The sequence below is a fragment of the Eulemur rufifrons genome, chromosome 8 (assembly GCF_041146395.1).
Source record: "Eulemur rufifrons isolate Redbay chromosome 8, OSU_ERuf_1, whole genome shotgun sequence".
Taxonomy (NCBI): Eukaryota; Metazoa; Chordata; class Mammalia; order Primates; family Lemuridae; genus Eulemur; species Eulemur rufifrons.
Window position 1 is genome coordinate 5680512 of NC_090990.1, and position 26366 is coordinate 5706877.

The following is a 26366-nucleotide window of genomic DNA, read 5'->3' on the forward strand; positions in this document are numbered from 1 at the left end:
CAGTTATCATTGATTATGTTACTTTTACATGTAAAATTTAGAGCTTACCATGGGTCAAACACAGTGCTAGGTCATGGGAGTGCAAAGATGAGTACGACTTCGTTGTTTTCCTTAAAGAGCTTACAGTCAATAGGGGAGAAAGTGTTCTTTCATTTCCTTTTTGAAACTTGCTTAAAAAATTCCTGGGAGTATAAACTAGTTTTCTTAGTTCTTTCTCCCATTTTTATTTTTTTATTTTTTTTTATTCTTTTTTTTTTTTTTAAATTTTTGGAATCTTGATCAATCTCCCATTTTTAGATAATTTTGTGATTGCCTAGTTTTCAGAACTTCTTAACCCTCTTGAGTGATTTTTATTTTACAATCTTTTTTTCTTTGAGATGTAGTCTTGCTCTGTCGCCCAGGCTAGAGTGCCTTGTGGCGTCAGCGTAGCTCACAGCAACATCAAACTCCTAGGCTCAAGCAATCCTCCTGCCTCAGCCTCCTGACTAGCCGGGACTGCACACCACCACACCCAGCTAATTTTTTCTATATTTAGTAGAGACAGCTTAGGCTGGTCTCGAACTCCTGACCTCAAGCAATTCTTCTGCCTTAGCCTCCCAGAGTGCTAGGATTATAGGCGTGAGCCACTGAGCCTGGCCTATTTTACAGTCTTGTTTTGGAATTATGCTCATTTTCCCTCTGTTCCCTTTGATATTTACCTACTAAACGTCTTGAATATATCTGAGCAAGGCTTTACCCTTCCCAGCTCTTGTGACCTCTCTGAAGATGTGGTGATCCTGCTCAAGAGTCTGCCAGTGAATCCTTTATTAACCATTTTTATCTTGACAGGATTATTAGGTCCAGTGGAACAGGCTTCTGGTTGCTTTATACTGTCTAGAACTGGAGTTCTTAAATGTTGTCATTCCACAGTTCCCTTTGGTAAACTGGTGAAGCCTTTGTTTGGCTTCTCAAAATATATTTTTAAATGCATGTAATAAAATACAGAGAATCACACAACTGTAGAGAAATAAAGATTGCAATATATTTACATCCTTCTTTATTAATGCTTTAAATAAAAGATCTAGTACCTAGTCAAATAACTACCGTAATTTCAATTCCCTGAGTTCTTGTTTCCATCTGTAGACCACGGGTGCTCTGGGAGCAGAAATGAACAACAGGGCCTGGTTGGAATTAGTAAGATGCCAGATGATATGTTTGGCCTCTGGACTAGTTCTGGGGTCAGGATCATAAAGACAGAGTCCATTTCCTCTGTCTGACTGCTAGTCTTTAACATACTTAATGATAATTTAACATAAAATTTTTCTTTAATATTATGCTTGCTCAAATGGTCTTCATCCTGCTTCCACTCATGCATTTGAATACTTAATAGATGGCTTCTATTTGCTGGGCACTATGTTAGGAACTAGGTTGCAAAGATGGGGAAGGCTTAGTGAGGGGCCCAGGCCCCTAGGGGCTCACCATTTAGCAGGAGGAGACAGACTTGTGAAGAGCTGAAGATGCTGCTATGCGGTACTTGATAGAATACAGCCACAAATAGTCACGTCCTCAGGTTCACGGCTATGTGGTGTTGATTTGGGGGGCATATTTTCACATAGGCATTTATCTAATTGCAAATTCTGTCTTGCTATGAATGTAAATTAAAGCAGCCATTAGGGAAAATGATATGTCTATAATAATAATGAAGTGTATATATTTTTTAAATTGTATCTTTTAAAGAACAGGATTATTACTTCTGAATATAGGAGACATCCTTCCATATCCCATTACAATTGTTATTCTATCCTTCTGTTTTATTTTTTATTTTTTTATTTTTTTTTAAAGGCTGGTCAAGTGGAGCAGTGGGAGTGGAGAAGGAACAAAGGAATCTGTAACTGGTTGTGATCAATTAGTTGTATTCTATCCTTCTGAATTTACTTGATACATTTTATCTATTTTACATGTTAGTTTATGTTCGTTGTTACCAATGATGTAATGAATGCTATAATTTCATGTATCCTTCATTTAATACAGACCACTAAAAATAGAATTACCATATGATCCAGCAATCCCACTCCTGGGTATATATCCAAAGGACTTAAAATCAGTATGCTGGAGAGATGTCTGCACTCTCATGTTCATTGCAGCATTATTCACAATAGCCAGGCTGTGGAAGCAAACTGGGTGTCTGTTGTAAGATGAGTGGATGAAGAAAATGTAGTGTGTATACACACACACACACACACACACACACACACCAGAATACTATTCAGCCTTAAAAAGAAGGAAGTCCTATCATTTGCAACATGGATGAACCTGGAGGACATCCTGCTATTGTAGTAAGCCAGGCACAGAAAGACAAATAATCTCATGTTCTCATATGCAGGAGATAAAAAAGTTGAACTCACAGAGGTAGAGAGTGGGACGGTGGTTACCGGAGGCTTGGGAAGGGCAGGGGTGGATGAGGAAGGGGAGATAATGATCAAAGGATACAAGTTTTCAGTTACATAAAAGGAGTAAGCTTTAGTGACTTACTATACAGAATGGATGACCATAATAATAATAGTGCACTATATATTTTTTTTTAATTCTGCCTTTCTGCAAAAACAGAATTATTACTTTTGAATACAGGAAACATCCTTCTATATCCCATTGCGATTGTTTTCTATCCCTCCGAATTCACTTGATATGTTTCAGTATCTGTTTTATGTGTTCGTTTATGCTAGTTATTGCTAACGATGTGACGAATGCTGTAAATTCATGTAGCCTTCATTTCATGCATATTTATTTCAGTCCCCCTATGTGTTAGGTTCTGTTCCAGCCCATGTTGCTTAGAGTTTAGTGAGAGAAACCGTTAAAAAAAAAACCCATGAAATCTTTCAGATAGTGATAATTGTGGAGGAAAAAAGCAGTGTGTTGGAGCAAGTACTGCTGGGGAGTGTACATTGCTGTGGGTGTATAGGATAGTCAACTGTGGGCTTCACTAAGAAGGTGACATTTTTAGCAGAGGCCTGAATGAAGCGAGAGAGTAAACCAAGGGGGTATCTGTGGGGAAATCTTTCCAGACAGGCAGATGCAAAGGTCCTGGAGCAGAAATGGGCTTGGTGACGACCGACACAAGGCAGGGCTGGCGCAGTCATCTTCAATTTCTCTTCAGTTTCCTTCTTCACTTTTGAGTGTTTAATGAACATCGTTATTGCTTAGTAGTACGTTTGTGGGAATTTCTGCAGAATCAAAGCCATTATTTTATAGTAAATTGTCTTTGGCTAAGAATGCTATCAGGAATACCGATAAAATTGTAACTTGTGCCATCATTGATTGCTGTGTTAAAATACTTTTTTTCCTTCTACTTGGTCCATAGCTTGGGTGAGGGAGAGGGTTTGAGGGTGGTTAGGCAGCTGGTCAGAGGCAGAGGCTCAGGCAGAAGCCCTAAGGCCCGAGGGCTGCAGCGAGACCTCTAGAAGGCTATTCTTTGCTTTTATTTTGTACATTTTAGTTCTCTGAGTTGGGACAAGTGTGTCCTTTGCCAGGCTAGTTACTTCATCTCCCTGGCATATTCTTTTGGCCACCAAACGGATATGTTTTATGTTTTCTGGACTCCATCTTATAGCATTATTCCTAGGGTCATACTAATTACTTCGTGAATCTGGACAAAGTGCTGATGTCTTGTTAGTCAGAGGCATGTAGTGCTGGGAATCAGCTTCCTGCTTTGACTGGGTTGATCCTGTCGCCTCCCTCTCTCCCTCCCCCCCATTTATGCTAACCTGATCCTGCTGCCGCTCTCCTAGCTGCCTGTGTCTGACTCCAGACTGCCCACTAGCACTCTGCCCGCACAGGGGGACTCGAACTGTGCCACGGTGCTGCTTTCATTCCCTTGGTCGTGCTTCTAAGCATGGAGAAGGCACAGGGATAAATATTGTGTGTGAGTGATTTCCGTAAAATGTAATCCCTGTCCCGTAGGGAATTTACAGCTTAGTAGGAGAGATAAGACATGTCACTTAACTGCTCAGAAGCCTTCCTTGTCTCCTTATTTCCAACTATAATTTAGTCCAAGGGCTTTCAAGGTGCTCTGTAATTGGATTCTACCCTCTTCATGTAACTTGACGTCCTGGTTTTCAGAGCATGTTCTTTGTTCCTATCCTAGTCATCGTACTCACCCCAGAAGGCCCCTGAGGCCTGTATAGAGATTGTGTCACACAAACCATTCTTAGTTTTGTGTGCATTTGTCTTATTTTCCTACCTAGATCAAAAACGTTGGAAAAAAGCTGTCTTTCTCTTTTATCTGTTGAGCTCATAGTAGGTGTCCAGGAAGTAATCTGCCGCTTCGATATGGGAATGTTCTGGGAGTTTTTTTTGTCATCTCTCCCCAGTCTCTCAGTTGGAGTCTAAGGAAAGTGAGTTTAAGAAAAAAATTAAAGTTTTGGGATCTTTGAATGCAGAAGAGTTTGTCACCTTTAATGCCTGGAGTTGAATCTTCATTGCTTAAGGGCCTCTGTGTTCAGCGCAGCCAGCCTCCAGCAGGTAGATGTTGGTCAGGTTTGGCAGGATTAGGCCCTGGAAGTGAACCGTGAGCCACGCCCACCTTCCCTGTTGCCGTCTCCATCCTCTTTCCTTTAGCTAAGCAGGACTCCTCTGCTCTTCTGCTTCTCACAGTGACATGAAATCTTGTGATCCTAAAGAAAGAGAAAACAGAGGCCCTTCTCTGCAGCCCCAGTCCTCTTGATTTCAGGCAATTCTGTTTAATCAGGTGACTTACCTTCTCGGGCTCCCTGAGCTTGGAAGATGAAAGAGACTCACTCAACACTGATTTGAGAGAAAGCCTTTGTGAAGTGTCGGAAAGCGTCAACCAGGCAATGTTGTATGGTTCAGTTTCTTCTTTTCTTCCAAAAATTTGTATATATTTTAGAAGGGGGATAATAATATAGAGTATTTAGATTTGTTATTGTAAACAGTGTAGCATGGTTTTTAAAAAATAACTGAATACATATTTCTAACTTTAATAGAATTGGAAGGGGCTGGAAAATACTCTGCTTTAGTCCTGTCATTCTACAGTTAGAGAAGCTGAGGCACTCAGAACAAGTTAGGGTTCACTAATAGCATTCATTTGATGCTGCAACCATATATTTAGAAAATATCCTCCAACACCCTATTGTATATTCAGTGAATACTTATTAAATACCTACTGTGAAATGCACTGTATTAGTTATTAGGGGTGGGGTACCAGGGGGAGGAAGTGGCCTTGGGTAAATGGGATGTGGTGACTTTTTAGGGAACTCAAAGTCCAGTTATATGCATATATCCCTTTTAGACTACAAGAGTTAGGTATGATATAAGTTACATTTGTTTGCTCATTGTGGATATTTTAAACAAGTATTGTAAGTACAGAAACATCAGTAGATCAACAGGAATTATATTTTGTGTGATTATTTGAACTGATAGGTTGGGGGAAAAGTCATTGAAGACTGGTGGGGTAAGTTTTGCCCCTGTCTCTTTTCTGGTACTCAGATAGACTGAAAATGCAGTAGGCCAGAGCAGGTGTCATAGCAGCAGAAGTTAATCTGTTCTTTCTGTTTTGTTTTTGAGACAGAGTCTTGCTCTGTCACCCCGGGTAGAGTGCAGTGGCGTCACCATAGCTCACTACAGCCTGCAACTCCTGGGCTCAAGTGATCGTCCTGCCTCAGCCTCCCGAGTAGCTGGGACTACAGGGGCACACCACCATGCCTGGCTCATTTTTAATTTTTTGTAGAGATAGGGTCTTGCTATTGCCCAGATTGGTTTTGAACTCCCGGGCTCAAGTGATCCTCCTGCCTCAGTCTCCCAAAGTGCTAGAATTATAGGCATGAGCCACTGTGCCCAGCCAGCTAATCTGATCTTTACACTCAGGAGTTTGCCCTGATTTCTGATTTTGTTCTTATCTGATGCATACGGGTATATCTGTAGAGTTTATAAACACTTCTACATCTGTTATTCATTGGATCATCACAGCAGAACTATGAAGTAGGCTGCGCAGATACCAATATTGCCAGTTTACAGGGAATAATATTAAGAAAAGTGACTTATTCAAGGTCACAAAACTAGAAATCATGGAATCAAGGCTCCAGTCCTAGTCTTTTTGTAAAATACATAATTATTTTGGAATAATTTTCAATTTATAGACAAGTTCCAAAGATAGTATAGAGAATTCCTATGTACTCTTTACCCAGTTTCCCCTGATGTTAATATCTGGTACATTTTGTCAAAACTAAGAAATTCGCCTTGGTGTATTATCGTTAACTAAACATGAGTCTCCTGAGTCTCCATTGGTCTGTGACAGCATCTCAGTCTTTTCTTGTTTTTCATTATCTTGACGGTTTTGAAGAGCACTAGTCAGTACTTAGTAGAATGTCCCTTCGTTTGGCTTTGCCTGGTGTTTTTCTCATGATGAGACTGGGGCTTGAGGTTTGGGGGACAAATATCACTCAGGTAGAGTACCCTTCCCATCACGTATCAGGGGCCTGTAACATCCACATGACATCCCCGGTGATGTCAACCATCAACTTGTTATGGTCATGTTTGCTTGGTTTTTCCACTGTAAAGTGGTTATTTTTCCCTTTCCTTACTCAGTTCTTTGGTCTGGAGTTCCTAAGTCCAGCCCACGCTTAAGGGGTGGGAATTAACTTTCACCTCCTGGAGCGGTGCGCTGTCTATTTATGTTATTTGGAATTCTTCTGTGAGGAAGATTTGTCCCTTCTCCCCCATTGTTTATTTAATCTCTTACTTATATCAGTATGAACTTGTGTATATTTATTTTATACTTTGAGTTATAATCTAAACAGCTACATTATTTATTTTACACAAATTGTTCCAGCTTTGACCGTGGGAGCTCTTTCAGGTTGAACTCTCAGTTCATCTGACATGCCTCCCTTTTTATTTTCCTGAGCGCTGTCTTTCTGGTACTGTAAGATGCTCTAGGCTTGTCTTGGGTATATCCTGCCCCAGCCTTAGGATCGGCCGTTTCTCCGTGGTGCAGTCCTGGTGTGTGACTGTAGGTGTGTGACTCTGCACAGTTCTCCCTTTCACACTAAGGAAAGGAATCCTCTGAATTATACATAAGAAGATCCAAGTGATTTTCTAATTTGGGTTTCTAATTTTCTTATCCTAACATTTTAGATACCATTGTTTTTCTTTACAGGTTTGACATTTCATTTTATTTGTGTTTATTCACAAGAGCAAAATGTTTTTGCCAGGAAGTTAGCTGCTGAAGAAATATCAGTCTGCTCTATGGAATAGAGTCTGTTCAACACTTATAAATTAGTGTTGAGGGGTGTGACTAGGTATTGGCTAAATAAAATACCAGTATACTTTGTATTTTTTATGAATGCTAACTCTTAGCTTAGTTCATTGTCAAGATCCATGTAAATTTCAGAATTTTGAATAGAATGAATGATTCCTTTTATAACATTAATTGTTCTTAAGTTTTGTTTTTGTAATTTTAGAATGTATAAAACACATAGCTTTGGTTTAAAGTAGGTAAACTGATAGAAGTTCCTCAGTTGCAGAATATCATGATGGTATGACTGCAGATTGTTAATGTTTACTTTTGCCATTACAAATAGCTTTTTTTTTTTTTTTTTTTTTTTTTGAGACAGAGTCTCGCTTTGTTGCCCGGGCTAGAGTGAGTGCCATGGCGTTAGCCTAGCTCACAGCAACCTCAAACTCCTGAGCTCAAGCGATCCTCCTGCCTCAGCCTCCCGAGTAGCTGGGACTACAGGCATGTACCACCATGCCCGGCTAATTTTTCTATATATATTTTTAGCTGTCCATATAATTTCTTTCTATCATTAGTAGAGATGGGGTCTCGCTCTTGCTCAGGCTGGTCTCGAACTCCTGAGCTCAAACAATCCACCCGCCTCGGCCTCCCAGAGAGCTAGGATTACAAGCGTGAGCCACCACACCCGGCCTACAAATAGCTTTAACATTATTTCACATGGGGCTTAATCTTTCACGTGTTTTCTTTCAGGAGTAGCCCATCGAAGCCAGAGCAGTGAAGGAGTCAGTTCTCTCAGCAGCTCGCCCTCTAATAGCCTTGAAACACAATCTCAGTCTCTCTCACGTTCCCAGAGCATGGATATCGATAGTGTCTCTTGTGAAAAAAGGTAAAGTGAAGCCAGTTTTCTAATCTGCTATTTTATTTATGGAAAAAGAAAGATCCATTTACTTTAGTCTCTAGTCCAGTAGTCTCAAATGCCAAGCAGAGACCATGCCAGTCCTTAGCAAATTAAAGTCAAAGTCATTAAATTTAAAGGTCTTTGTATTATTTTGAAATATTCTTCATACTTTTGTTTGATCTTAAATGTCTTTTATGAAATAATGGCGTGGTGGTAAAAAAAACTTTTTTAATGTCCTCATTTTGTAAATATAAAGTTGGCAAGCTTATGTCTGTCCCTAAAAATTTCTTTAAGTTTTACTGATTAGTGTGAAATTTAAAGTTTGGATGGTTTCTGACAGGTAAGCCAAATAGCCTGTTGGCTCCATAAGGATTGGGATGTCCAAAGACAGACCCTTCCTGTGCATCAGGTGCACCATAAATAGGGGATAGAGTGGCTGAGGTGTTGGTTCCTTTAATCTTTGGGCGAGCCAGACCCCTAGCACCTATCTCCACTGTGCTCACTCATCCCCCTCTGTCCATGTCAGTGGGCCAGACAAATATAATTTCCTGGGTTTCGTGGTGTGAAAAGGGTTGGGAGCACTGGTGTGGAGCCTCAGCACTTGGTGGGACCGGGGTGAGGAACCAGATCAGAGATCACCACATGAGGCAAAAATTCAGGAAGGACTACACTCTCAGGCAAAAGGGCAAGCAGAAAATGATCTAACCCATAGAGTTAAAAATAATTGTGTTCTCATTACCTTTGCTGTGTGTAGAGGTATTTTTTAACAAATCAAGCCAACTCAGGGATTTCATGGCCACTAGGTGACTTTTGTGTGCGTTTAGGACCTAGGTTTACACTACTGGTGTAGTCTGAAAGCCGTAAGCTAAAAATTGTTGTATACATATAATGAACCCAGGCCTATAGTGCTTTTAGCATCTAGCAGAAGCTAACACAAATCATCTTCAGAGAATTTCCTAACTTCCAAGAAATATGAGCTCATAGTCAAAAATCACAAAACATTCTAGAAAGCAAGTCACGATGATAACAGTCACCAGAATGAGTAACAACAGAATTATTCTCCCAAAGATTTTTTGGATGTTGGAATTATCAGATACAGGATATAAAATTTGTATTCTTAAATTAAAAAGGGAATTGAAAATATGAATAAGGTGCAAGTGACTATAAAAACAACCAAGCATATTTGAAAAAGAACCAAATAGTAGCCAGGCGCGGTGGTGTGCACTTATAGTCCTAGCTACTCAGGAGGCTGAGGTGGGAGGATGGCTTGAGCCCAGGAATTTGAGGCCAGCCTAGACAACATAGTGAGAGCCTATCTTTAAAAAAGAAAAACCACCAAATAGAATTTCTAGAAGTGGAAAGATAATTCAAATCAAAAAGTTGGTGTAAGAGCTAAGTAGTGGGTTACACATAGCTGAAGCTAGAATTGACAGATTGAAAAAGCTGAAAAAATTACCCAGAATGTACCACAAAGGGAAAAAGAGATGAAAAATATAAAAGATATTAAGATTTATAGAAGACAGAGGTTTAACATATATCTAAAATGTCAAAAGGAGAATAGAGAATAAAGATGGAGAGAGATTCCTTGCTTTCACTCTTATTCCATATTGTTTCCTCTCCTGCTTTAGGAGCCATTATCAAAAAGTTAAATGGCTGAATGTTTTTTTAGAGTTGCTTAATGATGTGAATCCTCAGATTTAGGAAGCCCAATGAATCCCAAGCAGGATAAACAAAGAGAAACTCTTACCTAGACACTTTACAGTGAAATTGCAGAACACCAATGACAAAGACCTTTAAAGCAGCCAGAGAGAAAAGAGATTATCTACAAAAGAAATGAAAGTTTAGTTTCTCAATGATGGAAGCCAGAGGATGGCAGAATAATAGCGCTAAATGTGGGAGGAAAGTAACTCATCTGGGAGTTGTGTACCCCTGTGAAACTGTCTTTTTAAGAGCATAGGGTAAATGAAGACATTTATAGATTTAAACAAACAAGAAACAGCCTGTTAGTCTGCCTCTAGAAGACCCCAGCTTCTAACAAATGAAGGAGAATGATCTCAGGTCTAATGTCTGAGATACAAAAAGGAAAATAAGTGAAGAAAGTATTAAACAGGCAGTACGTGTAAATAAACACTGATGTGAAAAACAGCATAGTGTATAAAATGACAATGGGAGAGGGGAGTGAAAAAATCAGATAGATCTGGAATACTGAACAACAGTAGCAGACAGTTCAGCAGGGGTGTGATTAGAGCAAGTGTTCTCAGGTCCTTTACTATGAGTACTTGGGGAAAGGGTAAAGATACTGGCTGACTTAGATTTTGAGTTAAGAATACTTGCTAAAGTTTCAAGAGTAACCATTACAAGAATAGAAATGAAATATATTTTCCAAAAGGAAAAATATGGCCTAAGGTGGAGAGTGAGGGTGGAGGGAACTTAAGTCAATTCAAGAAAAGGGAAAAAAGAAATAAAATTTTTAAAAGGTACAAATAATACAAAGTAAGGTTTATAAAAGTCAAAATAGGTTGGTAATCACAGTAAGTCACAGTTAAATATCATGGGCTGGATGAAAAACAAAACAACTCAGCTTTACATTTGTTTACAGAAGGCATACCTAAAACATTAGGGTAGAGAAAGATTGAAAGGAAAAGCAAAAGAAAATAGGAAAATACTAAATAGAAGAAAATTGGGGTAAACATTAATAATTAGACTTTAAGGCAGAAAGTATTATTAGAAATAAGCTTTATATAATGATAAATATTTAGCTTACTAGTAGGATTTAATAGTTTCAAAATGTATAGGTACTTAGTAATATAAGATCAACATGTAATAAAGCAAATATTGATAGAACTACAAGAAGAAACTGACATATCTCAGAAGATTTTTAACACATCCTTTTCAGCCATCAATAGATCAAGGAGAATAAACATCATTAAGCGTATAGACAAACACAGCTAACAAACTTGATCTAATTGAAAGATACAGAACTGTGAGCCCTACAGTTGGAGAATGTACATTCTTTTCTAATACTCATCAATCAAAAAGTTTTAGAAGTCAAAATCATACAGATCATGTTTTCTGACTAGTGTATCAGGTTAGAAAATTAATAATAGAGCTTAAGAAAAACCCTTATACATTTTGATATTTTTTAAAAAGTATACTTTTAAATAAAGGTCAAAAAAGAAATCGTAATAGAAATTTGAAAGTATCTAGAACTGAACAAATATACATATCAAAATTTGTGCATGGTAGCTAAAATGATTCTTAGAGGAAAGTATGAAGCTTTAAACATATTAAAAATAAATAAAGGAAAAAGAGAAAAGTAACAAAGGAATATGGATAATGAAAACCCTTTTCTGGAATGCTCCTCCCTGGACATGGCTGACCTCCTTCCTGCCTTTGTCCATGTGTTGTTTCACAAGGAGACCTACTCCACTTAAAATGGAAAGTACCATACCCTTAATTGCCTTTTTCCTGCTTTTTTTTCTTTCAATTAAAAAAAAAATTATGATTATTTTTTTTTTAGAGACAGGATGTTGCTATGTTGCCCTGGCTGGTCTCTAACTCTTGGCCTCCCAAAGTGCTGGAATTACAAGTGTGAGCCACCACACCCAGCCTTTTCTTTCATTTTTCCATAGCCATTATCATTTAATATACAGTCTGCTTTCCTTTTGATTATGTTTGTTGTTTATTCTCTTTTGCCCTTTAACTAGGATGTAATCTCTGTGAGGTAGGGATTTTTTAGTACCTTTTGTTCATTGATCTCAGACACCTAGAACAATGCCTGCACAGAATGGGCACTTGGTAATATTTCTTATTGAAGAAGAAAATTCCATGACAAGTATAAATATGCAAAGTACATACAAATTTGAAAATTTGGATGAAAATCAAATTCTCAGAAAAATATAATTCTCCTCAAAATTGACTCAAGAAAAAAGAGAAAATCCAATAATCAAACACCATGAGGTAAATTGAATTAGTATTTTACAATTTTCCAAGAAAACACCCTGCTTTATGATTTTGTATGTAATTCCACCATTCAATTTTATGCTAATTTTTCTAAATAATTAAAGTAGGGAACACTTCTACTCAACTTATGAGGCTAATGGGACTTTAATGTTAAAACCAGACAAGAATAATATAGAAGAGGAAAATTAATTACATGGTATGCATATTAATGAACATATTTGCAAAAATCATAAGTACTGACAGATCAAATCCCACAACACATCAGAAATAGGCAAAACTAATCTGTGGGGTTAGGTGCCAAGACAGTAGTTACTGTGGGCCAGAATAGTAGTGATTGTAGGGGTTGCAAAGGGAGCTTTTGGAGTATTGGTAATGTTCTATTTCTGATCTTGGTGCTAATTACATTAGTATGTTTACTTCGTGAAAGTACATTCAACCAGACATATCTCTGCACATTTCTGAACACGTATTTCAATTAAAAGTTTACTTAAAATGGTATAATATAATAAATATGACAAATATATTGTGATCAGTTTGGGTTTATCTTAGGAATACAAGGGTGTATTGACATTAGAAAATCTGTAAATGTCATCTACCATGTTACATAGTAAAGAGAAAAATCCTTATAATGTTGGTAGCTGCAAAAGCTTGATAAAGTTCCACATTGATTCATGATAAAAATCTTAGCAAATGAGAACAGAAAGGAGTATCCTTATAAAGTGTGGCAGAGACAGAGTTTACCAAATATCCCACATGCTTCCCTACACTTCCCAGTCTCCACTGCAGTTAGATTGGGGCCAAGTGACTAGTTCTGTCCAGTAGGCTATGAATGGGAGTGACATGTGTCACTTTTAGGTGAAGGCAGTTGAGCCGATGTTCCTCCTCCATCCCTCTCTTCTCTTGCTCCAGTGACCTTGGAGGCTGTGTATTGCAGATGGCATAGATTAAAGATGGAGTAAGGATGCTTCACTCTCATCAGACTTTGCGTAAGCAAGATATAAACCCTTATAGTGTTAAGCCTCTAAGATTTCAGAGTGTGTGTGTTACGACACCTTAGCCTATCTTATTCTGACTAATATAAAGTACATCTAACAAAAAATTGCAGCAGCTCTCATATTTGGGGGTAAAAAGTTAGAGTCACTTTCTGTAAAATCAGGAATAAGAAGGGTGACTACTATTCCTGCTTCTATTCAACATGGGAGTCCTACCCAGTGCAGTAAAACAAGTGAGGATTGGAGTGGAAGAAACAACTATTATTATTTGGAGATAAATTGATTGTTTATGTAGTTAACTCCATGTATAAGTAAACAGGTTGCTTATAAGAGGTATATATTTAAACATTACTATGTGCCAACAACAAAAAATTAGAAAACTTTTTAAAAGGCACCATTCACAATTTCATTAAAAACTATATGGTACCTAGGAATAAATTTAGTAAATGAAGTGTAAGATTTTTGTGGAGAAAATTATAAAGTTTATTTAAAGACCCCTAGAAAAGGTCTAAATACTTGGAGAGTGATAGATTCAATAACATAATGATGTTATTTCTCCACAATTGGATCTCTAGAGTCAAGGTAGTCAAAATCCCAGCAAGGTTTTGGTTTTTGTCTTTTTTTTTTTTTTCTTTTTCTTTTCTTCTTTTTTTTTTTTTTAAGTCTAAACTTCCTGGCTGATCCAACAGGGTTTTTAAAAGAACAGCTCAAGCTGACTCTTAAGTATGTGTAGAAGTGGAAAGGCTCAAGAATAGTGAAGACACTCTTGAAGTAGAAGAACAAGGTGGAGGCAGTGATCTTGCAGATACTAAGACTTTTTGTGAGGTTTTATTAATTAAGGTATAGTGGTGTCATTGGCTCAGGGACAAATTGTCTAACGTAACAGAAATGAGTCTCTAGAAATAGACCCACACATTTATGAAAATTGGACATATGACATAGATTTTACATAATTTAAAAAGGAGGGTGCACTTTCCAATAAATGGTGCTGGGACAATTATTTATTTAATATGGGGGGAAATAATATGTACTTAACCAGTTTTTGTAGTTAAGCTTTGGTTGACTCTTTTATTTTTAAATCAAAATATTTTTTAATTAAAAAATTTATTTTTAAGTTGAATTTTGAGGAGCCAAAAAAAATTTATGTATTTATTTATTTTTAGAAATGGAGTCTCACAATTTTGCCCAGTGCAGTGGCTACTCACAGGTGCTATCATAACTCACTGCAGCCTGGAATTCCTGGGCTCAAGTGATCCTCCTGCCTCAGCCTCCCGAGTAGCGGGGACTACAGACACACGCCACCACACCTGGCCTGCTTGAGTTTTTTTCTTTTTCTCCAGATTGAGTTTTATATCATTTAAAAATAACGTAAAGAGAGAATCTGCTCTAATGATTTTTTTAAAAGTGGGCCCAAGAAAATGACAACTTAGGAAAATTATTTCCGACATGTGTGATAGAATGCTTAAATCCTAATTTATGAAGAGCTCTTAGAAATTAGTAAGAAAAAGATGAACCTTTATCATTTTGCTTTCCTGACCGTTTTGACTGATTTTTTAAAACTTTTCCTCAACCAGCAGCTGTGACATTGTGTGGGTTTATAAAAGGTAAACGTTTTATTTGTCTTTTATACTTAAAGCATGTCCCAGGTGGATGTGGATTCAGGAATTGAAAATATGGAGGTTGATGAAAATGATCGAAGAGAAAAAAGGAGCCTCAGTGATAAGGTTGGTAAGCAAGGAAGCCCTGGCCTCAGTTTTTAGTACAGGTAATATAAACACCATCTCATGTCTTATATCTGGAGAGTCTGTTGGAGTAGACCTCCCTAAATCCAGAAATCCTATGCAGGTGACTTTTATTTTCTTTTCAGGAAAAATAGGTAGCCTAGATTGCCCCTATTAAAAGAAGTGTAATTCAATCTTTTTATCTGATAAAAATCCTCAGTTATTGGTGTAGGGCCATGCTTTCATCAGTAAATTTAATTTGTAATGAGAACTAATTTAGAGCTAATTAGAATTTTTTCTATTGGTCTTTTGCTTTTAAGCAAGTAGATCACATCTTTGGCAGTATTCAGAGGAAAATGGCTGGGAATTGAAGCAAGAATATGTAGACTACAGTAGCAGGTAGAAGCTTTTTGAAAACATAAGGCCTTTACGTTTGCTTATCATCTGAGCTTAGTTCCGTATACTTAGGGTGTCATAATACAGTTAATTGCACCCCTTTTCAGTAAATTGTTAGGACTCCTTTAGCAATACATGTTAATGATTATTAGAAGTTGGACTGTAGCTTCCTATTGGTGCAATGTTTTATTTGTATAGTTTTTAAATGTGTATAAAATTCTTTCACATATGATGTTTTAACTGTGGTAGAATGTAATGAGAAATGTTAAATTTTTGGAAAATTCCTGGAGGAAAATTGATTGTGTACCTAGAATGTTAACCTGGTCCTTTGGAGTTTAGAAAAGTAAATAAGTAAGATATGTGTGTGATTTGTAACATTTATTCCTTGGTAACTTTTGATAATGCCCTTGCTCCTTTATGCTCCCCACTAGATTGTATTGTAGGCTCATGAGACTTAGATGTTGTAACTTTGATGTCATAGTAACAAGTTTAGTTTTCCCTTAGTGCCTAAGTCGTACTTCCTATTTGAAATGAACACTCAAATCTTCTTCCTCACTAGGAACCTTCCTCAGGCCCAGAAGTGTCTGAAGAGCAGGCCTTACAGCTGGTCTGTAAGATCTTCCGTGTCTCTTGGAAGGACCGAGACAGAGATGTCATCTTTCTTTCTTCTCTTTCTGCACAGTTTAAGCAGAACCCAAAAGAAGGTAGGCATCTAGCTCCGCAGTCTGATTTCAGAGTACTTACAGGAAAGTGAGCTGTAAGATCTTTGTCTTCTGTTGTCGACATGCACTCTAACTTGCTTTTAGGTGTATTTTTTTTTTATTACAGGGATGCTTCTTGGTGAGGGCACTGCTGTTTAGTCACTTTTTTTTTCTTTCCTCTGATCTTTTTTTTTTTTTTTTTTTGAGACAGAGTCTTACTCTGTTGCCCTGGCTAGAGTGCCGTGGTGTCAGCCTAGCTCACAGCAACCTCAAACTCCTGGGCTCAAGTGATCCTCCTGCCTCAGCCTCCCGAGTCTCTGGGGCTACAGGCATGCGCCACCATGCCTGGCTAATTTTTTCTGTATATATTTTTAGTTTTCCATATAATTTCTTTCTATTTTTATCAGGCTGGTCTCAAACTCCTGACCTCGAGCAATCCTCCCACCTCAGCCTCCCAGAGTGCTAGGATTACAGGCATGAGCCACCGTGCCCAGCCTTTCGTTTGATCTTATTGATAAATTATTTTTTACTTCCATGATTTCTACAAAAGAAAACTATGTAAAGTTACTGGTCTCCATTGTCTCAGGGTTGAAGTTCTTTCCTTTGCAGTAGGAAGGTGCTAAGAGAGAGCATTAGCTCCTCTGATAATGTAAGAGTATACTGGGTGGTCTTTATGGATCCTGAGTGAGGTGTTCTGTATGACATATACCTGCTTTAAGTGCCCAACAGACCATGTGTAGACAGTGGGGTAAATCTGTTTGATTAAATTGCTTAACAAGATAGAACATAATGACATTTTGCTGAGTTTCCAGGATTCTATTTTAAGAAGCTATGCTAAGCACACTTATAACAAAATAATAAAACTCTTAGCAAGATACCAGCATTATAGAGCACTATCGTTTTTCTTTACGGCAGTCATTTGGAATCCAGAAGAGGTAGGGGAAATGTGCTGAAGTGTTATTCTGCATATCACTGGACTATAACCTCCCTGATGGTGGCAACTTTTGTCTGGTTTTCTCACTGATGTGTCCCCAGTGACTAGAGGGGTGTCTTGCACAAAATAGTCCCTTAATCTGTACATTTTAAATGAATGATACCAAGGAGATTGCCTTTCCCTTGCCTTTGCTGCCTATCTTGCAGGGAAGGGGAAAAAAGAAAGTCCTCTTCGTTCCTGGAGGCTCTATCTGATTTTACTGGCATCTTATTAACTCTGGTCATAGAGATGACCTTAGCAACCATGTGTTTGAAACCCTGCCACGTGTTTTTTTTTGTTGTTGTTATTGTGGGTTTTTTTTGTTTTTTTTTTGAGACAGGATCTCGTTCTGTTGCCCACCCAGGCTGGAGTTCAGTGGTGCCATCACAGCACACTGTATCCTTGAATTCCTGGGCTGAAGTGACCCTCCTGCCTTAGCCTCCTGAGTAACTGGGACTACAGGTGCATGCCGCCACACTCAGCTAATTTTTTTAATTTTTCGTAGAGACAGGGTCTTGCTATGTTGACCAAGCTGGTCTTCAACCTCCTGGCCTCAGGCGATCCTCCCACCTCAGCCTCCCAAAGTGCTGGGATTACAGGTGTGAGCCACCACAGCTGGCCTTATATATTATTCTTAGTGTAAATCTTAGTATTCTCAAATTTGTCTTACACATTTAATTGGTAATTTCTTTTCTTTCTTTCTTTTTTTTTTTTTTTGAGACACGGTGTCACTCTGTCACCCAGGCTAGAGTGCAGTGGCATTATCATAGCTCACTGTAACCTCAAACTCCTGGGCTAAAGTGATCATCCCGCCTCAGCCTTCCGGAACTACAGACGTGTGCTACCACGCCCAGCTAATTATAAGTGGTAGTTTTTAATAACCAAATCAGATAAAATTTATGTGGGTTAGAACTTTTATTTGTTTAATGATATTTAAAATGTATCTAGCAGCCGGGCAGGGTGGTGCATGCTGTAGTCCCAGCTGCTTGAGAGGCTGAGGCAGGAGCATTGCTGAGGCCAGGAATTTGAGAGCAGTCTAGGCAACATAGCAAGACCGTATCTCTAAAAAATTAAAATGAAATAAAATATATCTAAAGGCCAACAGTAAATCAGTTGGGAGCTGCAAAGAATAAGAAGGAGGCTAGATGTAGACTATGCTCCTGAAAGCCAGGTGGTAACTAACTATTGGACCCTTCATAAAATCTTTTGAACTTTGGACTTAATAGTTTTATTGTGTATAAAACATATCTAGACTAAGACATATTAACTCAATTGCATTTGTAGTATGATAAAAGAACCTATATGGTTGGGAGTAGCTTCTTTTTACAGTTAATATAGAATGTGTCAGTAACTCTCATTGCACCCCAATTTTTTTAAAATAAAGTTTGTATTTTGAAATAATTTTAGATTTTCAGAAAAGTTTCAAAGTTAGTGCAGGGAGTTGTTGTATACATTTCACCCAGTTTCCCCTAATGTTAACATCTTACATAATACGTTCGTCAAAGCTAAGAAATGACTATTAACTAAACGCAGACTTTATTTGGGTTTCTCCAGGTTTTCCACTAATGTCTGTTTATTTACCAGAGTCCAATCCAGGACACCACAGTGAACAGCTTTGGTCCAGCTTGGCTTATTGAAGGACTGTGTGTGTGTGAAGAACTGCGTGTAACCCATTCTTTATTCTGCTTTTCCAACAGTGTTCTCTGATTTTAAGGACTTGATCGGCCAGATATTAATGGAAGTACTAATGATGTCCACTCAGACTAGAGATGAGAACCCATTTGCCAGTCTGACAGCCACATCACAGCCAATTACAGCAGCAGCTCGGTCACCAGACAGAAATCTCATACTCAATACTGGCTCCAATCCAGGAACAAGCCCCATGTTCTGCAGTATGGGTTCCTTTGGTGCCAGCTCTTTTTCTAGGTCAGTGTGGTTCTCTTTGCACATCTAATTGGTAGTACAACAGCCATGAAGGATGCAGGAGCAGGGAATGTTTATTCACAGTGATAATCTCTGTCATGCACACTGTGGCATGTATTGTATTTGGAGGGGTGGGGTTAGTCATTGGAGGTGGTATTGTCTTTTCAAGATTGGTTTTTTTTTTTTTTTTGGTTTTTTTTTTTTTTTGGCTTTCCATGGTTAGGCTATTGGTAGATTAAATTTTAGAAACAAATTGCTGTGTATGCACTACATTATTCTCTGTAAAGGAGGCTTTAGCATATTATAAGTGCAGCCTCTCATCAGTACAGAAATTAGATTATAATTATTTAGATGCTTATCTGATCTGTATGCTTGAACTCTTGGAGATAGGAAATGTGATTATACTATCCTTTAAAGGTTGATTTTTTTTTTTCCATTTTAGTTAGTTATCTCAAATTTTTCTTTGATTTTCTCCTCTTTCCTCCTTTTCTCAACTAATTTAGCCTCTATGAAACTAGTCCTGCTCCCACTGCCAGTTTCTGGAGCTCTGTCCCCATGATGAGCCCGTCTTTTGCCTCACCCTCCCGCGCGGCCAGCCAGACGGCTGTGCCTTCCTCTCTCCTCAGTCCTCAGAGTGCGGCTTCTGGAACTGCTGCAGGAAGCCAGCCCTCGTCCCCGCGGTATCGCCCCTACACTCTCACTCACCCGTGGGGGTCCTCACCTTCCCCCACCCCACGGTCCTCAGGCATCTCCATTCTGTCCAGCTCCCCAAGCCTCCCTGCCCCCACCAGTAGCCCCCAAGCAGTGCCTGCCAGCAGTTCCAGACAGAGGCCCACCAGCATGGGGCCGCCTTTCCCACCCGCCTCTCCCAGTGCGGTGAGCAGACGTCCCTCCTCCCTGAGGATCTCTCCTAGGTATTTATTCAGCAGAAGAGTTGCGTGTGTGTTTGCAGTGCAGGGAAAGGACATTAACACGGTTTGGAAAAACTGCTGTGTGACACTGACCTCGGTTAAATTTTTGTTGTTTTGGGTTATTAACCCGTGTGGCTAACTAGTTTGGTAAGCACGCATCCCAACTCCACACTTCTACCGGGCTCTGATCACATTGGAAAGTATGGGTTGCTCTGTCATGTGCCCCTTTCTTCCCCTCACTCTTCCTCCTTCCTGTAGGAAAAAAAAGAAAGAACTTGTTTTTTTGCAATCTAGTTCACATGTCATTCCTCATTACAAGTGAATTTCAGAGGCTGTGGTCAGCGTTGTATTTGAGAGTTGGGGCTCACAGGAACCCTTTTTGACTCTTTGTCCTGTTGCCAGTGGTAGTTGAAGTGCGGTCAGACCAGGGCTTTGTGGGAGCAAATCAGGGCCTGGTGTCCTTCCTTCCTGTGAGCGGGGTGGGTCAGCTCATGCTTTGACACTTTGAGTTTTGGTTATGCGTGATTTCAGCCTCTTAGAAAGAAACAGTATCAGAATTCCACTAATCCAGTGGCCCCTTCTCTCAAATGTACCTATGTATTTCTATAATTTAGATGAATTATATTCCTGCATGTCAGTGGACAAAACTGTTAGTGTAAGATTTATTTAAAAAGACAGCAGTTGCAAAAGCTTCTCCCTGTCTTGTTTTTCCTTTGTTCCCTGATGACCTTTTTTGCTTTTGTTGTGGTAGTATGTACGACAATCCCTTCTCCTTCCTCTTCCTCGCACTTTCTGGGGACAGTAGTGATGAAGAAGATGAAGAAGATGATGATGATGATGGTGATGGTGATGATGAAGGTGGTGGTGGTGGTGATGATTTTTCTTGTGTCCAGTTTGGGTCCAGGTATCAGAGGAATGGAGTCTGACCCTTGCATGTGCGTAGGTGCTTAGGAACTAACTTTTGTAAGCTCTAACTAGGGGTGTGCTTTGAATCCAAACGGGCCAGAGTCTGAGGTGGGCTAGAGAGTGCACTGAAGTGTTCAGACTTTATCATGGGAGAAAGTGGTGCGTAGGAAAAATTTCATAGTTGCTGCCTGGTAAGTCTGAAGGAAAACTTACATCAAATCATTTGTCAAAAACATGAAAACAGATTAAAGATGAGTTATCAGTAAGTTCACCCTTATTTATACCTTTAGATATAAAATGAGGATTCTTTCATTTATCTATCATGAGAATGTCGTGAGCTACCAAATGTAAGCAACATATACTGTTAGGCATATTTTCTTAAGTACATTTGCATGGATTGCTGCTATTTAGGGATGAGAGAGGGGCTGGGACTTGGGGAGGGAGGTGTGGGGGGGTCAGTCTGGGCAATCCCTTAAAGAGCATATGGGGTCATACTGTCTGGTATAACTGTGATTCTGCTTTCATATCTAACAGTTCTCTAAGCACCTCCTGGGCCTCAGTGAAGTCAGATCCCATTTGTTTAAAGAGCCTTTGGAATGACAACAGAGGCTAAAACACAGTTCAGGATGTTGCTGAATGTTTACCCCTGAAAACTGAGTGAAAAACACTACTTGAGTTTTCTAGGTGACTTTGAGCAAGAGAATATAATAGCACCTTTTTTCTAGATACACAATTATTATGTACCCATAATAATTAAAAATAAAAATAAATAATAGCATTTTCTTTCTCATCCTCTGAGTCATTGCTTGATAATTTTGCTCTTAAATTGAAGTTTCCTCTGAACCAAGTTGGTATTTTTCCCCCAGCACTGTTGAAAAATAACTCCAGGCTATAAATAGAGACGGTAGGAATTAGGTGCACTTCATTAAATTTGACAGCGTTCAGAAGAATCATCAGAGAGTATATAAGGAGAGAGAAGAATATTGATGCAAAGTTGAATATTGATTCAGGAAGGTTGATATTTGTACTAGGTTGAGCATTATATCACTGTTTCTCGAGTAAATTTCCCAAAGGTGGAAGTGTCTTTCATGTAGGTAAAATCTCTTGCACGATTATAGTGACACAGCAGGCCTCTTTCCTGGAAATTCGCCTCCTCGTGGTGAAAGTGCCGTGTTATCTGTTTTACTGTAAATTATCTGTGGGAGAAGTGCTCTCTTCCTGGCCTATTTAATTCTGACTTTTCTCTAGCAAATAGAGTGTGTGCTGCTTTTACTAACACCTCTCTTTCTAGGCCTCTAACATCCCAGCCTTGCCTCAGATCTTGGTTCTCTACCTAATGGGAGAAGTAAAACTTACTGCGTGTTTAGTAATAGCTGCACATGCTCATGGAGCGCTATGTGCCACATGCTGTCAGCACCGTGCGTACGTTACCTCCCTGCTCAGCGCTGAACCTGCTGTGAGGAAAGCGGGGTGAAAGTCACAGGCTCAAGCAGCCTGAACCAGAGCTCACGTTCTTTACCACCACACCCTGCTGCTGCTGCTTTCCGTTTTTGCCCAAATAGGGCTTGTGGTGTTCTTGTTCCGTACTAGTTATCTCGCTGCCAAGAGTCTGTGCGTGTGCGCTGCTCCTGGCCAAGGCAGTGCCAGCATTTTGCTCCTTCATTACAAAATTCCATCCCAGGCAGTTGTAAGTCCCTTGTTGGCTGTTATAATGAAATCTGGTCATTTGGATTTTGGCAGCTTATAGGTTCTTAATTGATATCAAAAAGAATGCAAAAAGATGGGTAAAAATACATAACATAACGGGTTAAACAAATAGAAGAACTTAAGATTGCATGGAGGGTGAGAACCAGGAAGGGGTAGCAAAAAAAACCTTATTAATTTGAGCAATCAGCAAAGAAATAGTTTTTTCTGTCCCCTTTCTGATTGATCTTCTCAGAATTGTGTTTACTTTGAAGTAAGCAATTTCAACACCTACTTCTTGCCTGGTGAGGTTAACATCATAGAAGAAAGAATCAACAGAGCTTGTATAATATCTGTGTCCCTGTCTGTTTGCTCAGTGGAGTTGATGTATTATTGCAAATCTTGTTGGAAGTAGGTGGGACACACATTCATATGTTAATTATTTATAGTGCTGGCAATACGGATTAATTTCAGAAAGGTAAAACATTCCTTCTGTAAGGGTTTGTAGTCTTCTGTGGAAAGAACTGTATGAATTAGAAGGAACTGCTTCCTGCAGGAGTGGCATAAATGAGTGAAGTTAAAATTATCCTGTGCTAAAGATACCATAGAAGTTATCCTGAGAAAAATTTTTCTAATTGTTTCCTAGGAAGTTGATGACTAGAGAGAAATTTGGTATTTGTCTTTTTTAAAAAATGTGTAGATATTTCATTGCAGAAGATCAAATCTTGAATGTCCTGAGCCTTATGGTGAGTAGTAAAAGGGAAAATTAGTGAATAGTGAAAAGCACTGACATTCACCCTCCGGTTTCTCTGATCATACTGCTTGAGGGTGAGACAGAGGTACCGGAAAAGAAATGTCCTTCTACCATGTCTGTCCCCAAACCCTCCAGTGATTTCCCTTCTCATACACATACAGTAAAACCCGAAGCCTCGCACCGTGGCCCATAAGGCCCTGTATCTCCTGTATACACCACACATACACACACTCTCTCTCTCTCCTCCTCTCTCTTCCTCTTCCCCTCTGCCCCCTCACCAAGCATGCCTGCACACGAGTGCACACATGCATACTCCTCCTTTCTAACCTCGTGTTCCTCCAGGTGCCTGCCTCCTCTAGCTCTCACGCTAGGCTCTCGTCCTTTGAACTTATGATTCCTGCTGGCCCTTCGTACTTGTTTCTTCCCTTTGGACCACACTCTCCCAGATAGCTGTGTGGCCTGTTCCCTGACTTCCCTCAGGTGTGTCAGAGGGTGGTCCTTGACCCCACTGTATTAACCATTATGTAAAACACACGCACACACACACACACACACACATATACTCTGCCCTTCTCCATCACCCGTACTCTGCTTTTCTTTTTATTCTTGCCACTTAAATATGAATTTGTTTTTGATTGGCTGCCCATCAACAGTGTAACTGCCATGTCAACAAGGTCTTCATTTGTTTGATTCTGTGCACTTCCCCAGGACCTACAACAGTGCCTGGAACCCAGAAGGCCCACTGTAAACTTGTCAGATGAATTTGTAGTGCTTAAATCTACACAACTCTGACTTTTCCCTTGCATTGAGACAATACAAAATTCCAAAGTCTGCATTGAAAATATCAGTAAATGAGATGGTAATTATTCTTATTATAGAAGAAACTATAATAGAGTCCCTTTAAGAGCAAGTTTTCTTGGTGCATTTAAAATGAAATTCGGACTGCACAGATCTGATGCGTGTATAAATCCCTAGGCATGTTTGCATTGTGTTTTCAGAAGGATACAGCACTTTTCTATCATGCAAAGTGATTACATCATCGGACTGCTGGTGTAGTTAGAAGAAAATTGTTCACATGTTCTCCCACAGGGAGGTATAATTTCTTAGATGTTCTTAGGACTGAAATATGACATATTTCCAAGATTTTAAGATGTCCCAGTTGTAAAAGCATCAGGAATTTTTAAACATCTTTTTGAGGGGAAAAATGAAAGTTTAACTACTTTTTAAAGTAGTAACTTGACACATTTAAAAATGGTTGATAGCGTAAACTGAAGCATATAAACTATATACCACTTTCTCCTTCAGTGTCACATTCAAAATTTGAATCCAACTCTTTCTTTCACTTTTAATCTAAAAATCCTTGTAAATGAGTTTTGACCGTTGACAACTATGCTTAGCATTGGTGAGACTGGCCACTTTTCCTGCTTGTGTTCATGACTGATTTTGGCAGCTTTAGGATTGATTTTAATCATTTTGAAACATATTGCCAAATACTGAGGCTTATGGTACATTTCCTATTTGGTTAAAGATTTGTTTCATTTCCACCCTCTCTCTTGAAATTCAGCTGGATGTTTGGTGCTGGGCTGAGTGATGTTTACCAAAATACACCAACCTCCTTTAGCTTTGAAATATTAATATATTCCGAATGCCTTTCATTGCATTGCCTGGCACAAGATAAGCAGTCGTCTATATACATTGTTACTTTTTAATGTCTTAGTGAAATATTTGTGAAGATATTTTAAGTGTCACTGAGGGGTTCAAATATAAGTGAAAATTAAATGGAATGTGTCGTTAGGAGTAGAACCTAATTTCGGTGACGGTTGTGTGAGCCAACTCCATGTAGACATGCTGAGTTCACACAAACGCTCATGTGCTGGCTTTTGGTACTGCATCAAACTGACCCCTTGCAGTGGGCAAGGAGTGTTGTTTTTTTTTTTTTTTTTTTTTTGAGATAGGGTCTTGCTCTGTCTCCCAGGCTAGAGTGTAGTGGTGTCATCATAGCTCACCGCAACCTCAAACTCCTGGCCTCAAGCAAGCCTCTTATTTCAGCCTCCCGAGTAGCTGAGACTACTGACACACGCCACCACGCCCAGCTAATTTTTCTATTTTTGGTAAAGACAAGGCCTCACTCTTGCTCAGGCTGGTCTTGAACTCCTGAGCTCAAACCGTCCACCTACCTCTGCCTCCCAGAGTGCTAGGATTACAGGCGTGAGCCAACGCGCCCAGTCTCTGCCTCCTTCTTATAAGTATACAAGTGATTGCATTTAGGGCCTGCCTAGGTAATCCAAGATAATCTCCCCATCTCAAAACTTTAATTTACTCACATCTACAAAGATCCTGGCCGGCAAGGACCTAGTGAGATCAAACATAAAATACTTTCTATTCCAGAAATGTAAAAATGTGAGAAATATGGGACTTATGGTCAGGGAAATGTGTAGTTTAAATTTTTCATTTTAAACATGAAGGAGATCTGTTTTCATTGTCATCTGCAAGAGCTGCTCAAAGGAAAATTACCCTCAGTTATGTATAGGTACAAGCCCGTATCAGCAAAGTTGGTCTTTGGGAAGTGCAGTGAGTGTAATCACTGAGTCACTAATGTCGGATGGAAGAGGGAGGAATCGCTTGACACTAAGATGGCTGTGAGTAAGGACAGATCTCTCTTTCCCCCTTCCTACTTTTGGGGATTCACTGCACTTCTAATGGTTGATGGGTTTTTCTGTTAGGACGTATGTTTTTCCTGTGGTTTATTACAATACTCACCTTTCTATTGTCAGGCCAATTAGCAGATACCAGATCCTGCCCCTAATTAATAATAAAGTGTACCAAAAATTAATTGCTATAAAGACACAAGAATTAATTGTCTTTGTTTTTGGGGGTTCCCATGCTGACCTGCCCACCTTTGCCATGACCGGTGAGGTGCCTTGGGGGTGGCTCAGCCAGCAGGGAGTAGCCACTCTATTCCTGTGACTGCCCCTCAGTGTCATCAGCTCCCCAGCCCCACACCGGGTTCCCCACCCTCGCCCTGGTCTATGCGACCTAAATTGTAGGTTGTACAAGTCAAATTTACTAGAGTCTGGGCTGCACACCTTGGATTGCAAACTGGTACTGTTTTCACCTTAAACACCTTTATTAAAATATGTTAATATCAGCATTTCATTCCAAGGTCAATTATGTATATTTTTCCAAAATTCTAAGGATAGTTATGTATATAAGGCCATGTGTCACTTAACTATGGCCACACATTCTGGGAAATATGTCATTAGGCAATTTCATCATCATTCAGACATCATGACTTAAACAATGCTAGATGGTGTGGCCTA

At 39.2% G+C, this 26366-nt stretch overlaps 1 protein-coding gene across 4 annotated transcripts in view; it reads left to right on the top strand.

Annotated features, from left to right (window-relative positions):
* UBE4B (ubiquitination factor E4B) overlaps positions 1-26366 on the top strand; it is a 114550-nt gene that overhangs the window by 39173 nt on the left and 49011 nt on the right. The window contains exons 4-9 of one of the 4 annotated variants that reach the window (XM_069479321.1): positions 7976-8111; positions 14715-14802; positions 15755-15899; positions 18567-18795; positions 19296-19706; positions 20455-20607. In XM_069479321.1, coding sequence (XP_069335422.1) covers positions 7976-8111; positions 14715-14802; positions 15755-15899; positions 18567-18795; positions 19296-19706; positions 20455-20607 — 1162 coding nt within the window. Of the gene's footprint in view, positions 1-7975; positions 8112-13023; positions 13073-14714; positions 14803-15754; positions 15900-18566; positions 18796-19295; positions 19707-20454; positions 20608-26366 lie in introns of those variants that run through there. The other 3 variants (XM_069479322.1, XM_069479323.1, XM_069479324.1) reach the window with 3 other exon arrangements.